General features: G+C 34.4%; 1 protein-coding gene across 1 annotated transcript; it reads right to left on the bottom strand.

Annotated features, from left to right (window-relative positions):
- Positions 1–11,948: 11,948 nt before the first annotated feature.
- On the bottom strand, positions 11,949–14,654 carry LOC139863012 (uncharacterized). The gene is made up of 6 exons (XM_071851665.1): positions 14,191–14,654; positions 13,485–13,619; positions 13,280–13,361; positions 13,054–13,148; positions 12,711–12,878; positions 11,949–12,138 (listed from the first exon to the last, which is right to left on the bottom strand). The coding sequence occupies exons 1-6, from the start codon at positions 14,543–14,545 to the stop codon at positions 11,972–11,974; spliced, it is 1,002 nt and encodes a 333-aa protein (XP_071707766.1). The 5' UTR covers positions 14,546–14,654; the 3' UTR covers positions 11,949–11,971.
- Positions 14,655–15,236: the final 582 nt, after the last annotated feature.

Below are 15,236 nucleotides of genomic sequence, written 5' to 3'. Positions count from 1 at the left end.
CAATTGTCACAAATTAAATAGACTGATCCTAGGTGGTAGTACCTAGGACAATAAAGATTGGTGAATAAAAATGAAAGAAACCTTATTTTGATGTCGACTTAGCAATTTTAACGTGACATGTTTGTGTGCATGATTTGGTGAATGAGCCACTAGGCTGATTGCCACGTGTGCGCTAGACGTACACGTGTTAATCAGGTACTTGTTCAGTCACAGTAAAGGTCACCACCCTCTCGTGAACCAAATTGAATAAGTATCTTCATATAACAAATTCATATTTCATATAATAAGTTATGAAAGTGTTGTTGTGAACCAAATTTAATATCATATGTTTGTTAACGTGTCGTTGTAAAACCTTAACCATGTAACGTTTTTTATTTTGGTGGTTGAGGTCATCGTATGTTTATGAAATGGCTATAATCTAAGAATTTGAAGTTTAGAAAACTTTAATCTGTTTATCAATCCATTTATCATTATCATACTAAACCAAAATAGATATCAATACTCCATATCGTCACTAAACTATTCATACTCTTAACCTTCTACATTAGCGCCACATCAACACCCAAATCCTATAACTAATCTATGAAATACTATAACTAAACACTACCTATAATGGCTAAAACTTATTCCTCTTAACTGACACGTCATTAATTAATTTCTTTTATATTTATTTTAACTAACACAAAAATAATTATTATTATTTTTTTTTAAAAAACAACGCTTATTTATAAAAATAAAGTGTTGTATTTAAAAAAGACGCATTCTTGTACGATATGAATAAATGCTTGTACAATGTCTATCTAAAAAGGGTTGTAAAATATGCATTAAAAGTTTGTACATTTGGTGAAAGGAGTATTTTTTACAAAAAGGTAATAGCATGTGGTTGAGTGGGCCTCTTTTTTCCAATAACCATCCGTTAAATCTATGGAGAAACACATATAACTAATACCTATAATGAATCCGTGCCTATAGCATTATGCGGGTAACTAACGGGTAATGACGGGTGGCTACGGGTAATGCTCCCAGGGAGTGGTCTTAGGCCACTCCCTATCGTAACTAAACTATTCATCCTCTTAACATTCCACATCAGCGCTACATCAACACCAATATCATTTAACTAACTCATAATTAAACACTCTCTATAATGGCTAAAACAATACTCCTCTTAATATACAACGTACAAACAATAAAGCATCAAGTCCAACAATAAAAAGCCACTGGACCCACAATTCCTATAACTAAACTTAAAACTTCCGTTAAATTGATGGTGGATGCGGGTAACTAAAGCGGGTAACTAGCTCGTGCCTATGGTTAGTTACGGGCAATGAACGGGTAATGAACTATAGGGAGTGGTCTTAGGCCACTCCCTATCGTAACTAAACTATTCATCCTCTTAACCTTCCACATCAGCGCCACCTCAACATCAATATCCTTTAACTAACTCATAACTAAACACTCCCTATCATGGCTAAAACAATACTCCTATTAATATACAACGTACAAGCAATAAGGCATCAAGTCCAACAATAAAAAGCCACTGGGACCTACAATTCCTATAACTCTTCCGTTAAATCTATGGTGAAAGCGGATAACTAAAGCGGGTAATTAATTGGTGCCTATGGTTAGTTACGGGTGGCTACGGGTAAAGTGTGGGTAATGAACGGATAATGAACCATAGGGTGTGGTCTTAGGCCACTCCCTATCGTAACTAAACTATTCATCCTCTTAACCTTTCACATCAGCTCCACATCAACACTAATATCCTATAACTAACTCATAACTAAACACTCCATATCGTGGCTAAAACAATACTCCTCTTAATATACAACGTACAAACAATAAAGCATCAAGTCCAACAATAAAAAGTCACTGGAACTCACAATTCCTATAACTAACCAAAACTCTTCCATTAAATTCATGGTGAGTGCGGGTAACTAAGCCGTGTCTATGGTTCATTATGGATAACTACGAGTAATGAGCTGGTAGTGAGGAGTGAGGCTCTAAAGCGTTGCATTTTAGATAAAAAGTGTACAACTTAAGATCACATCATTTTACTGAATGTAAGGTGCGAAAACCCCAAAATAACCTACAAAATAAGAGGCTTGATGTGACAACACAAAACTAAATGACAAACATTGATAGGTGACACAAACCAAATTTCAAATGATGAATGAGACATCAAACAATTAAGATTAACATAAAGTTTTTAAATTAAATAACGTACAAGCCAGCGAATGACTGTATTTAATTAACCACTTATTAATGAATTTTTTATTTCATGTATTCGCAAGCAATGGATTGTTGAAATATATTTTATGAACTTAATCAAATCCAAATTAACAAGGAAGGTGTAACTTTAGTTGATGATTAAATCGCATTTTTTGTTTTTTAGTTAAATGATCACTCGATTTGCAAAGGGTTTTCACTGATGTCGCACGTGACCTGAAAATTTAATTTTGAAAATCCAATCACGAATCTTTATCAATATACGAGCTCAATCAATTACACGAAAGAGTGAACACGATGAATTAAAATTTAATCAATATTATTATATAAATGTCGAGATTACAAGATATGATTACACAAGGAAACATCGATTGTACGAACTGTATTTATAGGCATACACTAGTCATTCACCCTAATGGCCTCATTTATACGAATGGGCCTATGGTCATTCTCACGAATAGCCCAACAATTACGAATGCTCATGTAACTGATCAATTTCACGCTTTTATTACTTATAGGTGTACAACATAATAATAAACAATCCTAACCTATTTGCCCAGCAGCGGGCACACAAAATATGCATCAACATATATTATTAACGAAATACATCTAAGTGTCGTTGGATCTGCATAAAGAGTCATTGCTGTAGCGGTAGTTTTCAATTCCTTTAGAAATGTATGTATTAACGGTGATCATGTAGCATTAGAGCTCCAGGAGTCGAAGCTTTTTTCGGTGTTAAACATATTTAATGGTGGGGACGGTGGGAATCCCCACTCTGGCCAGCCGTTAATTCGCCGTTAAACTCCGGCATCGGGTGTCACCGTTAGCCAGGCGACGGTGGTTATAGCATCAATGTTAATTTTTTTTTTCTTTTTTTTTCGTTCGTCTTATTCTTCTTCTTCTTCATTTTTTCCTTTTATTTTCTTTCCTTATTTTTTATTTTGGTTCTTGTTTTTGCAGGTGGAAGCGTGCAGCATGTCAAATGAAGAAGATGATAAAATAAGAGTATTTTAGGTTAAAACATGGGCTAAAAAGTGTGGTCAAGTTTTTTTAAAAATGAGCCGATTTATTTAAACAAGTTGGGTTAAAATTTTGGTTTATATATTTTTGTTAAACTAACATAATTATTGTTTTATTTATTTTATACATTTTATATGTTAGTTAGTTACATAAATTAAAAATAAATAATTTTTTTTTTAAAAATTAATTAATAATAACTAAACTAAATAATCAATAAGAAAAAAGAAAAAATAAATAAATAATTGATTTAACACTGAAATTTAACACTGAACCATTTCTCCTGTTTTGAACTCAGTGTTAAATTTAACACTGAGATTTAATACTGAACGACTCTTGTCAGTGCAATACCAACGTTCCTAAAAATCTAGTCTATTTGTCATGTGAACGACAACATATATATCAGTGTATATTATGTCCCTGCTAAAGTTGAGATGATGTGTCTAGAACTCTAACTTTATTCCTTTATATTTATATGAAAAAATAAAAAATTAAACTAAAAGTAAAAAATAGAAAATAAAAACTATGCATTTATACATTTGTGGATTGGTCTCTCACGGATTTAATACGGCTTCTTTTCCCAATTTGACCCAATTAAGAAGCCCGATTATAAGGACCACGAAGCCCATAAACGGATGACTTATTTTATCCCATCTGTTTATCTGCTAAAACTAAAGTCATATGAGTAAATCATTAATGGATGGATGGCAATGTTAAAAAACCCGTGAGTTGTGGAATTTCTTGTCTACAATAGGGGGTAAATTTTTAAAAAATCATTCACGGGTCGGGTCAGGCCGGGTAAAAATTTGGTGCCTGTTAAAGGTTGACGGGTATAGATAAAATTCAATGCGTAAATTTGTGATATCCGTTTGAGCAATCCGCGGGTATACATATTAATTGGCATAGATATATTTGATTACACATTAATAAACTCGTATATTATATATTCAATGTAAATCCATAAATATTCGCGAGTTTAGCCGTTGTTTGTGAGTATCCGCATTGAATTAGTTAATATGTATGTATATATTTTTGAGAAAATTGTGTGGATAGTCCCCCGTGGTTTGTGCCAAATTGCACGCTTAGTCAAAATATCGTTTTTGAGTGTGGATAATCTCTGTGGTTTGCAAGAGGAGCAAAGATAATCCAAATGCATAACGTCCGTTAACTTTTCTATTAAATTTGGTCATGTGCAAAGCATGCGAGGGTATTTTCGTCCTTTAACATTTAAATTATTATCATCTTCCATATTTCTCTTTAATCTTCATAAATTCATATTCTCTTTTCCCAATCATGAATATAAAATCCTCGAAATGTCATTCATTTTCATCTACAAAATCATCAGAGACCGGATCAGACACATAAAATCCTCAAAAACGCATCTTCATTTTCATATACAAAATGGAAAAAACTCTTACGTTAACAATGGAAAAAACTCTTATGTAAAAAAGTTGAATTTACAAATTCAGGTTAAACTTCACAATAATTAGTTTAGCTTCTGTCATATACACTGATATTGGAAACATGGTTGCTTTCGAACGGGTCAAATTTGAGAGATACAAGTAAATCAGTTTAGCTTTTATCATATACACTGATAATCAAAAAGGGTTGCTCTGGTGCTTTGGAATGGGTCAAAACAGGTGCATTTTCCCTGGTCCAGACCTGTATATACATTTGCAGTTTTGATTTTTTATGATTGATTTGTTAAAGAAAGTAAAGTAACTTAGGAGGTTTTGTGGAATTGAAAACATTTTGGATACTTTAAAGGGAGTAAACGGGTCGGAAATGCACACCTGAGTTAAGTGAAATTACATGGGTTTTTAATCAATCATGTCATCTTTTTGTAGAACAAAGCATCAAGTTATCACTCTTCTCCCTGTAAGAGAAAGTTGGAGAGAGCATTTGAGAAGACTGCTGCTTAAGTTAACTCGTATGCTGTGTGTGTCTGGGCCGCTTCAAAAGTACAGTCAGACTTAAAAATTAATAAATAGGATGATAGTGTTTTTATCCCCACTCATTATTCCTTTTTTTATGCCTGTGAATACTAAAAGCTGGTTTATGTGTATTACTCATTAATTTATTTCATTTTGCTTCTTCGAGATTATATATAAAGCATTGGTCATTGATGATACATAATCTTGTTATCTGCCAATATCTATCTACATAAGGGCAACTTTATTCCATATCCAACGGACAGAAGATAATACAGAGAAGAAGTATGATACTGATAAAATGCTGTTGAGGTAAATATCAGTAGTCTCCTGATCCTCATCAGTTCACCAACTTAATAAAATTATACTCGATATGCAGTTTTCAAATAACAATCTTATCAAACAACATATGCTAGTTAGTAAATGAATACGGCTTCACCAATGTTTGGAGTAATTTAAAGGCTATAATTGATTACATGATACTTTGGCATAATAAGTTGTGGTTGAAACATTTACTCATCACATAGTGCAGTAGTTTTTGTTGGTTGTGTGATAATCAATGAAGATATGATATAGTTATTACTTTGTGTATCAATAGTTTGGTGGCAAATTGTGACCTTCTCTACATCAATACTTGCAACCGATAAAACCATGGATGATGCTTCAATAGTTCAATGGGTTGGACCTTTTACCTGTGGTGCCATAATATACTCCACCATACAGCTGTGAGCAATACAATCTGATAGTTTGGTTATAATTTGTCACAGGATTCACAGTGTTTCTAATTACTTTTAGACGAGTTGTAACGGTGGCTCCACAACGGCGTTGGAGCCGAGCTGGCAGGAAAGCAACGCGAAGCAGCAGAAGTATCGCTGCGTTGGCCACCCGCATTGCGGTGGTTTTGTTGCAATCCAACGGAGAAAGCAACGGCCGTTGCGGACAGGTGGCGAAAAATGAGTGGTTGGTTTGATTTTATTGATGTATTGAAAGAAAACTAGAAATATTTTGGGTCTTGATTATATTGAGGTATTGAAAGAAATTGGGGGGAGCAGTTCGACGAAGAAGATGACTCCCTCAGATATATTATGAGATTTTCAATTAATAACTCCAAAGTAACATACACTTAACATATTACCCCCTTAAGTTTTATAAATGCATTCTAGCTTATTATTAATGTAGAAATGGAATATTTTTAAGTTAACATTATATTTGACATTTTTATATTTAAGTTTTTATTACATATAAATTAAATAAAAAAATACAAAATTAAACGCCACATCAGCATTCCACTACCACAACACGAACTCACAACACCACCACTACTCCACTTAATAACTCAACACGTCTTGGTCATCAAAAAAGTGCAAAAAGTGCACAACACGAACTCACAACACGAGTTACCATTACAAATGGTCTTAAGGTCAATGAATGAAACTGATGGGTATCAGGATTAAATGATTGGTCGAAAATCTGATTTCTAAACTGCTATTATGGTTAGGTAGTTAACCATTAGTGAATCATCTTATAAAGACAAAATCTCTTTAAGCATTATGTTTGAACAATTAAGTACTATTGCTTAAAACTTAAAAGAAACCTTTTCCTTGCACAACATATTCACAATGTATCATTACAATGTAGATTCACCCAACAAAGTCAAAAAACGACAAACACTTTCTACAGATTTGGGCACCATTCTCAAAAGTCAAGTTCATATGAAACTAGTAGCAAATGGTAATAAAAGGTCATATAAACAAATTTTCATCTGGAGTCATGTGTACAATACACATTACTTGTTAGTACTTAGTTACTTACAGAGTATATATCTTCAGATGACTAAGAGAAGGGTCAGAAACGGTCGCGGAATACACAGATAGACAGCATACATCTCAGTACCGGGCCTAAACATGCAAAACCTTATTCATTTATCCGTCTATTCGTTTTACATTACTTGTTAGTTGTTATCTTTCTTTCGTCTTGACAAATAACATCAAATTAACACACTACAATTATGAGAAAAATCATCAACATTAATACGGAGTATTTGCTAAAAAAAATTAAGCTTTCAATCAACAAAAATCACAATTATAACCTTCAATGACCAAAGGCAAACACAACCAAAAGACTAATACTAATTTCTATCACAGTTAAATAGATACATGCAACTTGTTAGCTGCAAAAACACTCCAATTATTAGTGCAACTGTAAGCAGCTAAAATTAACCAATTTTATTTACCAAAATTTGATTGATTCTACATATTGTAACAAAATTCAACAGCAGATAGTACACATAGAATTATAATATTCCAGAAACAAAATATTTTGTTTTTTGATTAATCTCACTCTAAACCAATCAGATCAGGTACAGAACTTACTCACCTCAAAAAAAATATGAAAAAAAAAAAAATCATCACTATATCATAACAGATCTTGATTGATATAATCAGAATCATTCACTACCGATGATCTTAACTGATCGTTCCGATCGTCGTTTAGGAGTCAATGGTTGAAGAACAGAGTCTCTATACTTACCAGGCATTGTAATATTAACTCTTCTTTGCCTCTGTCTTTTAGGTTTAGGTTTCGATATCGATTTCGATGCGGAATCGATGATGAGATTGTTGAATTGGATCGGCCGTTTTCTTCTGGTAATGATTCGACGTTGAATGTACGGAACGCCGATGATGGATCCAGCTGTAACTTGATAGATTGCTTTAACGAGTAGATTAAGACCTGAACAGCGAGAAGGTGAAGATGATTGGAAGTAATTTGGTGATGAATCTGTTGATGATGCAATGAGTGAATGGAGTGTGATTGATGAATGAGATGGTGAATTTGGGGATGAAGATGAAGATGAAGATGAAGATGATGAGTGAGATGTTTGCATTGTGAACTGAGAAATTTGGGGAATTTTGGGGGAGATTGAAATCAGGGTTTGTGTGTCTCTGGATTGGTGTTGGTGGCAGAGACTGTGTGTTTGTGTGTGTTGACGATGCTGTACGTATATATTCACTCCTATACGGCTATACTACCTACAGGGTCACAGATCGGATCCTACTATTTTTTAGTGTTTATTTACTAATTTCATATTTCATTGTCTCTAATTTATAGTCTAGTATTTTATTTATATCGAGATGAGATGTTCAAAATTTATTCTTCCGTAAATAAAAAAATAAGAAGTTTAATTCTATTATGTCCTTAATATATGTAAATAGGATTAAAGGAGAAAAAAAGGTAAGGGTAAAACTGAAAATAAACAGAAAGTACAATACTTTTATGACATTTTTTTTAATTGTGTGTTTTTTGTTCGAGGACAGTTAATATGGGACGGAGGAAGTATCGATTATGGTTTTTTTTATATCAAAAATAACTATAACATTAAAACAAAGTCTTTTCATCAGTAGATGAAAAAGACAAACAAATATATATTTTTTTTTTTGCAAGGCAAAAGACAAACAAATATACAAATGAATCAAAAGGATTTCAAGGCTCGGAAGCAGTAAACGAACAATATCACTAAACAAAGAAACACGCTAACTAAATTCGAGCCTTGAACACCCAGAACGCTGAAACGGACTCAGAGCACAAGCAAATGCAAGACCAACAGAAAAATTCAAATCTAACCAAAAGATTACATACTCCACAAAGACAACACAACCGCACAAAAACAACCAGATAGTCGCGTTACCTTTTCGAGCCTTTAAGATCGGCGTAACAACTACGACGTCAACTTTCAAACGATTTAAATTTTTCCTACCAGATTTTCAATTAAATATGAAGAGACCTTTGCCGAGAGGTACCAATCCTAATACCTGGCACGGGCGTATGGAGCAAGCCTTCCTTCTCGCAACCTTCAAAAAAAGCCAATGTTTCGATCTACATCAAGGATTCCGGGACCGTTGTTGTCAGAATCACCAAAACCATCTTCATCCCTTAACACGAACTCATTTATAAATTCCTTACTTTTAATTTTCTTTAACACGATTTTAGGCTTAGAAATGAACAACGCATTATTGGGGTCGAAAAAAGCAACATGTACCTTCTTTCTTAACAAAAAACAAGCTAGTGGAGGGCAACCTGTTCAAACATATGATCAACAGGAAGTTCAATACCAAGCCCTTGCCCCTTCAAACAAAGATTGAGCCCAACCGAATGCTACTAACAAGAGAAACACTCCCTTCTGCAATTGACCGTTTCTTCATCGAAGCATCAACCTTCTCCTTAGTCGATTAATAATTATCATACACCGAAGCGATCGGGGGCACGATGTGTGATGGGAACAGCACCCCGTAGAAAGATCAACAAGCGGTCATGAGAGTCACCATTAACAACATCCACATTCACTATATCCAAATAAGAGAACGAAGAAATCACTCAAAAATGAACCATTTTTTTAGACTCCACCTTCGCGAAACTACTAAAGGGAAGGCTAACAGCCTTTAGCGCGGCTTAGAACAATTAGCACAAACAATCAAACCTTTATCGAACTCCTCATATAAGACGCGATCCAAACATGCCAAATCAGATAATTCCGAAATCCAAACATTTATTGTCGACTCCTTCTCATCATCAAGATCCACAGCCACCAAATCGTGCACATGTTTAGCGTTAGAAGTTTTAACAAAAACGAATATGGACACCAGATTAGCGAGAGTATCCGATGCATTTAAGACTATCAACACCTCTCCAAACATTGCAGCCACAGATTGAGCACTATCAGCAGAGAAACAGTTGTTTGAGATTCTTTTGATTTCGAGCCAAACAAATTTACAAAAACTCGAGCATAATCCGAAAAGGGACAAATATAACACAAACTCACCGGCAGAAGCTTCAGCTAACCTGTTTGCATAAATCAAAGTACTCACACACGCAGACGCAACCAATTTGAATTAATTTTAGTTATTTTTAATTTTATTTATAGAATTGATCAATCAATTTGAAACTTTGTTAATTTTTTGTAGGTGTGCTAAACGAAACTAGTTTATAGCTTAGAAGAGCATTCCAAATCATGACGCCCCTCTTCAAATTAACACACTAACACATGAGCGTCACATCATCATTTTCCTTTCTATCACTAACCCATCGCATTTCACTTTCAACCATTACACACTTTTTTAATAATTAATAAACACATCAACGGACGTGCTCACCCTCCACACGCACGTTAGAAGCGTTACGCGCCGACTGTAGCATACACGTCAGTGAGGCAAACGTACGCGAGTAACCATACAGTGAGACTTGAAAAGATTCTTACGAGCGAGTGACCATAATTGATTAACAAACACGCGATCGATTTCTGTTATTGATTGATAAGCGCGCGATCAAAATACTCACGCGCGCGTTTGATTTTCAAATTTAGGAATGGATTTGAATTGAGGAAGGATACTGTTAGTGGAAGGGATTAACACGTATGCAAGTTGTAGCAGGTGGTTAACTAGTTTCGGGCCCATCAATATGAACTCACTTATTTTCTAGATCAAAGCCCAACACTATTATCTCACTATCTTGGTTCTTGGCCCAATTTTAATTAATTACTAGGTTAATAAACCAACTAGCTACTTTAGCCCAATTCATTTAACGTTGAAGTTTGAATTTTAGCCATTTAAATTGATTAAAATCCATTGGAAACATAGGAAAATTGTTCAAAATACACTTTTTTTTTTTTAAGGCTTCAAACAAAATAAACTTTTTTTAAAAAAATTGTCTTTTTACACCATTCGGTAGACGGGATTTCCGTCTACCACCTTTATCTGTCGTCTACTACTATTTTTACAAAGTAGTAGACGGTGAGATAAAGGTGGTAGACAGAATTTACAAAGTAGTCGACTGTCTACTGCCTTGTTGTTGCTGTCTACTGCCTTGTAGACACTAACAAGGCAGTAGACAGCAACAACAAGGCAGTAGACAGTAACAACAAGGCAGTAGACAGTCGACTACTTTGTAAATGTCTGTCTACTACTTTGTTCTCACTGTCTACTAACCCTGCCAGTAGACGGGAATTCTGTCTACCACCTTTATCTCACCGTCTACTACTTTGTAAAAATGGTAGTAGACGACAGATAAAGGTGGTAGACGGAAATCCCGTCTACCGAATGGTGTAAAAAGACAATTTTTTTTAAAAAAAGTGTATTTTGTTTGAAGTCTTAAAAAAAGTGTATTTTGATCAATTTCCCGGAAACAAATACCAAGACTCGAATAGTTCAGGCCCACATTTCACACAAGTCTATACAATAGCAAAATACCATAATACGGAGGAACATACAGTAACTAAGTAGCTAACGTTACTCATCGAGTCATCATAATAAACAATGTACAAAAAGTAAAATATTAATCAAATATAAATAATTTGAAGCATATAGACACCCACATAGTTCTCTTTCATCCACCATGTACATGGGAAAGCTCGCCATGAGTATTGCACCATGACTACGGTGAACCATGGCAAGAACCCGCAGGGACGGGTCTAGTCAAATAATTCACCCATTAAATTTCCATCAATAACATATATTTAAAAATCAAAATGCAAAACAAGATGTTCTAATGCAAAATTGCATCCAATACAAAAAAAGGGAAGAAACCAATACCATGTAACTCCATCCCCAGTGTAGATCAGATCTGGTTATCATATTTTATTGTATGCCTACTACCTAAATATGAAATGTCAACGGCCCATCTCTTAGAACTGAACTGCAGTGCAATACATTTCATGCTATGAATTCACGCGTAGAAGATATGTGAATAACTTCATACTTCTTGCCAGTTATAAACAGTTAGGTTTTCCAACTTTTAACTTCTATGCACTAACTTTGAGCCTTTATCCTTGAAGATTCCCCAACTGCACTCTCCATTCTAGAGTACCATTCACCAATTCTAGTATGCTCAACCATATCTTTACCTGACCTTAAATAACGAATTGGTCTCAACACCCCAAAGACAGCCAGATCCGCCAAATTAGGCTTAGAGCCACCTGATAAAGTAAAACATTCTAAATCAAATTGGGAACTAAAAGTTATGCTGTCCACAAATAATGTCCAAAAACCAGCAATCATTGGCCCATGGGCCAAACTACACAGGGGCAGAGGGGGGCACCTGCTCCAGTGGATTTGAAATTTTCAGGGTTAAAATTTTGGATTTTTTTTATTTTGCCCCTAGTGGATTTGAAATTTTCAGGCTTAAAATTTGATTTTGCCCACAAAATCCTCCAGATTTTGCCCCCAACCCAAAAGCCCATGACCCAAAAGGTGAAAATTTTTCGCCCCCGGTTAAAAAAAATTTCGCCCCCCGGTGAAAAAAAAATTCTGGTGGTTCCGCCAATTGGCCCCATTCGGATGTGAAATTACTGTTATGAGTTAAACTGGAGTATATAAAGCAAATTAGAACGAAACCTAGACACAGAATCGAAAGTGTATAATAGAAGACAAACTGTGTTGTTACGTTTGACATGTGTATATGTTTCCATTAGAAATGCGATGAGCAACTAACATGAAAATAACAAGACGACTTCAAGTATTACAAAATAGGATAGAGCATAAAACTGACCTAGAAAGTCTCTGCCATCAAGTGCGTCAACCCATGTTTCTGCAGCATCATACAAGGCTGCTCTTTCATCTGTAATGTTATACTTTTTCTTCAGTTTCTTGGATACAAAATACATAGCAGCAGCCCCAGCATATTTCACTGTATATTTCTCAGTGACACTGAAATTACCTGAAATTACAGAAGAAGATGAACCCTGCATTCAGTTTTTTATCAAATAAAATTCAGTACCGAATTTAGTAAAACTAAATGCTACTTATACTCCCTTCATATATGTATATATACATAACCGTTTCCTACTCACTGACAAGAAAACATATTAAAAATGTAACATCATATAGCTTACCATGGTTAGCTATATAGTCGAAAGACTCCAAAGTCTCGGAAGTGTTCCGGTATATGTTTGGTGATAGCATATGCACCAAATGATCATCAACCCACCTACATGATCCCAATATTTGTTAACTTAAAGATTTAGCTATAATCATGTTCACTTATAGCAAAATACAGACTAATTATAGTTGGATTACAACTATATTATTTAGCCTCTATAAAGAGAAAAGAGTACAAACCGGCGCCACTTCTTCTCTTCATCATCATTAGCTGACAAAGCATTCACAGTATTAAACTTGTTGCCCATCTGATCAATAATCGCTGCAAGAAAGACTCATCATGTCTTTAAACGACATATCAATCATCTTACTAAATACTATAAAAATACGCTCATATTAAAAACATGACCACATCTTCACTTTAAAATTACTTAACATGAAATACCTGATGAATCAACCAGTGGTTCACCATCCACAACCAATATCGGCACCTTCTTATACTCGGACCATTTTATTTCCTTCTTACTAAATGGATTCACCTCCACAACTTTGTACGGTACATCATAGTAATCCAAAAAGGCTGAAAAGATACCAAACTTTCATGTCTTAAATTTATCCAAACTTCCTTTCACATCAATTTTGGTCGTCACTATCACCGGAATAGTTAATTACATGATCATATTGTTTCGACATAAATGCACATTAACAACCTCACAACGTAATTACTTATCATTACTACATAGTATTTACTATCCAGTATCCACTTTATAATATTGTTGACAATGTAGATCTTAAACCTTCGTGACATATAGCACTAATCTATCTGGAGTGTAAATACATTATACTTAAAACTCCTAATCATCATATCATAATAACAAAGACAAACTTAATCAAGCTGAAATATTCTCTAATACTCACACAAAATGATAATAGGTCACATAACCTAAACGCAATACAAAACATGAACATAAAACTTAGCATAATTTTGTGCATATATCCACGTAATATATCATAACATGAAACATAAATCTAATTAAGTCAATAAAGTTGCACAAATATAACAATTAATATTAGGTCATACTCACAGAACTAAAACCAATACAAATCAATACGTACGCAATTCTCGATTTAGAAAATTAGGTCACAAATACCTTTAACCTTATTACAGAAAGGACACGCTTCATACTGATATAACACAACATCCTTAGGCATTAAATCAGGCTTAATCATTTCTTTCGCATACGCCGCTTCTTCAAACAATAACGACGAGATAGCAACGGCAACGGAAGCAGCAGCGATGCCGCCTAATGAAATGATAAACTTAGTAGAACCTGAATAACGGCCGGATTTGGATCCACCGGACGTTGAAATCCATCGGCGTGAATAACCGGCGGTGAATGAGGTAGCCTGAAAGAGATTGTGGTATTGTTGTTGTTGTTGCTCAGATGATGATAGAAGGAATCTGGATATAGATGAGGTGAGTGAGATAGTAGAAGCTCGTCTCATTTTTTGATCGGAATTTTGGATTTGCGTGACGAAACCTACGACGGAGAGGGTTTTAGAGGGTATAGTAGTGATTCTGGCTACGTTCCGCGATCAAGGACCGTGTGATTCGTTGAAATTTACAGTTAAGTCCCTTCAACTTTTAACTTTTCTCGAAATGACCTTTAGTTTTTAGGTTACTAACATCCACTATTTAAAAACCCCGATTCTCCGTTCTAATTTTTCAAAATCCGTTTAATTAATCAGTCAATTGATGAGTCAAAATTGAATTTGTTAATCAAATTTAGTCAAAGTAAAAAATGTTCAACATTTTAACATAAACTTATACTAGATATTTAGAGTTTTTGAACAAAATGAATTATTTTAGAGAATTATATTAATGTTTATGTTTATGGTTTTCTTCTATATTTACAGATATAATTTTAGAAATTTAATATACATATGTATAAAGTACAATTCGATTAATTCTCGAATTGCCGCTTACTCATTTCAAAGTCCCGACCGATTAATCCCTCAATAGTGAATTTTGCAACCTTGCTAACATCTAATCATCTATGGGTAAGGAGAATTATTTTAATGAAAAGTTGTTACTAACACCTTAAAAGTTCAACTTACTTAGTAAACGATCTGAAATTCAATTGAGTTAGACATGGTGTCAAGCTTATATCTAATTCGGATATCTGATTCGAATATG

The sequence above is a fragment of the Rutidosis leptorrhynchoides genome, chromosome 8, assembly GCF_046630445.1.
Source record: "Rutidosis leptorrhynchoides isolate AG116_Rl617_1_P2 chromosome 8, CSIRO_AGI_Rlap_v1, whole genome shotgun sequence".
Lineage (NCBI taxonomy): Eukaryota > Viridiplantae > Streptophyta > Magnoliopsida > Asterales > Asteraceae > Rutidosis > Rutidosis leptorrhynchoides.
This window is presented reverse-complemented; position numbering and strand designations above follow the sequence as displayed.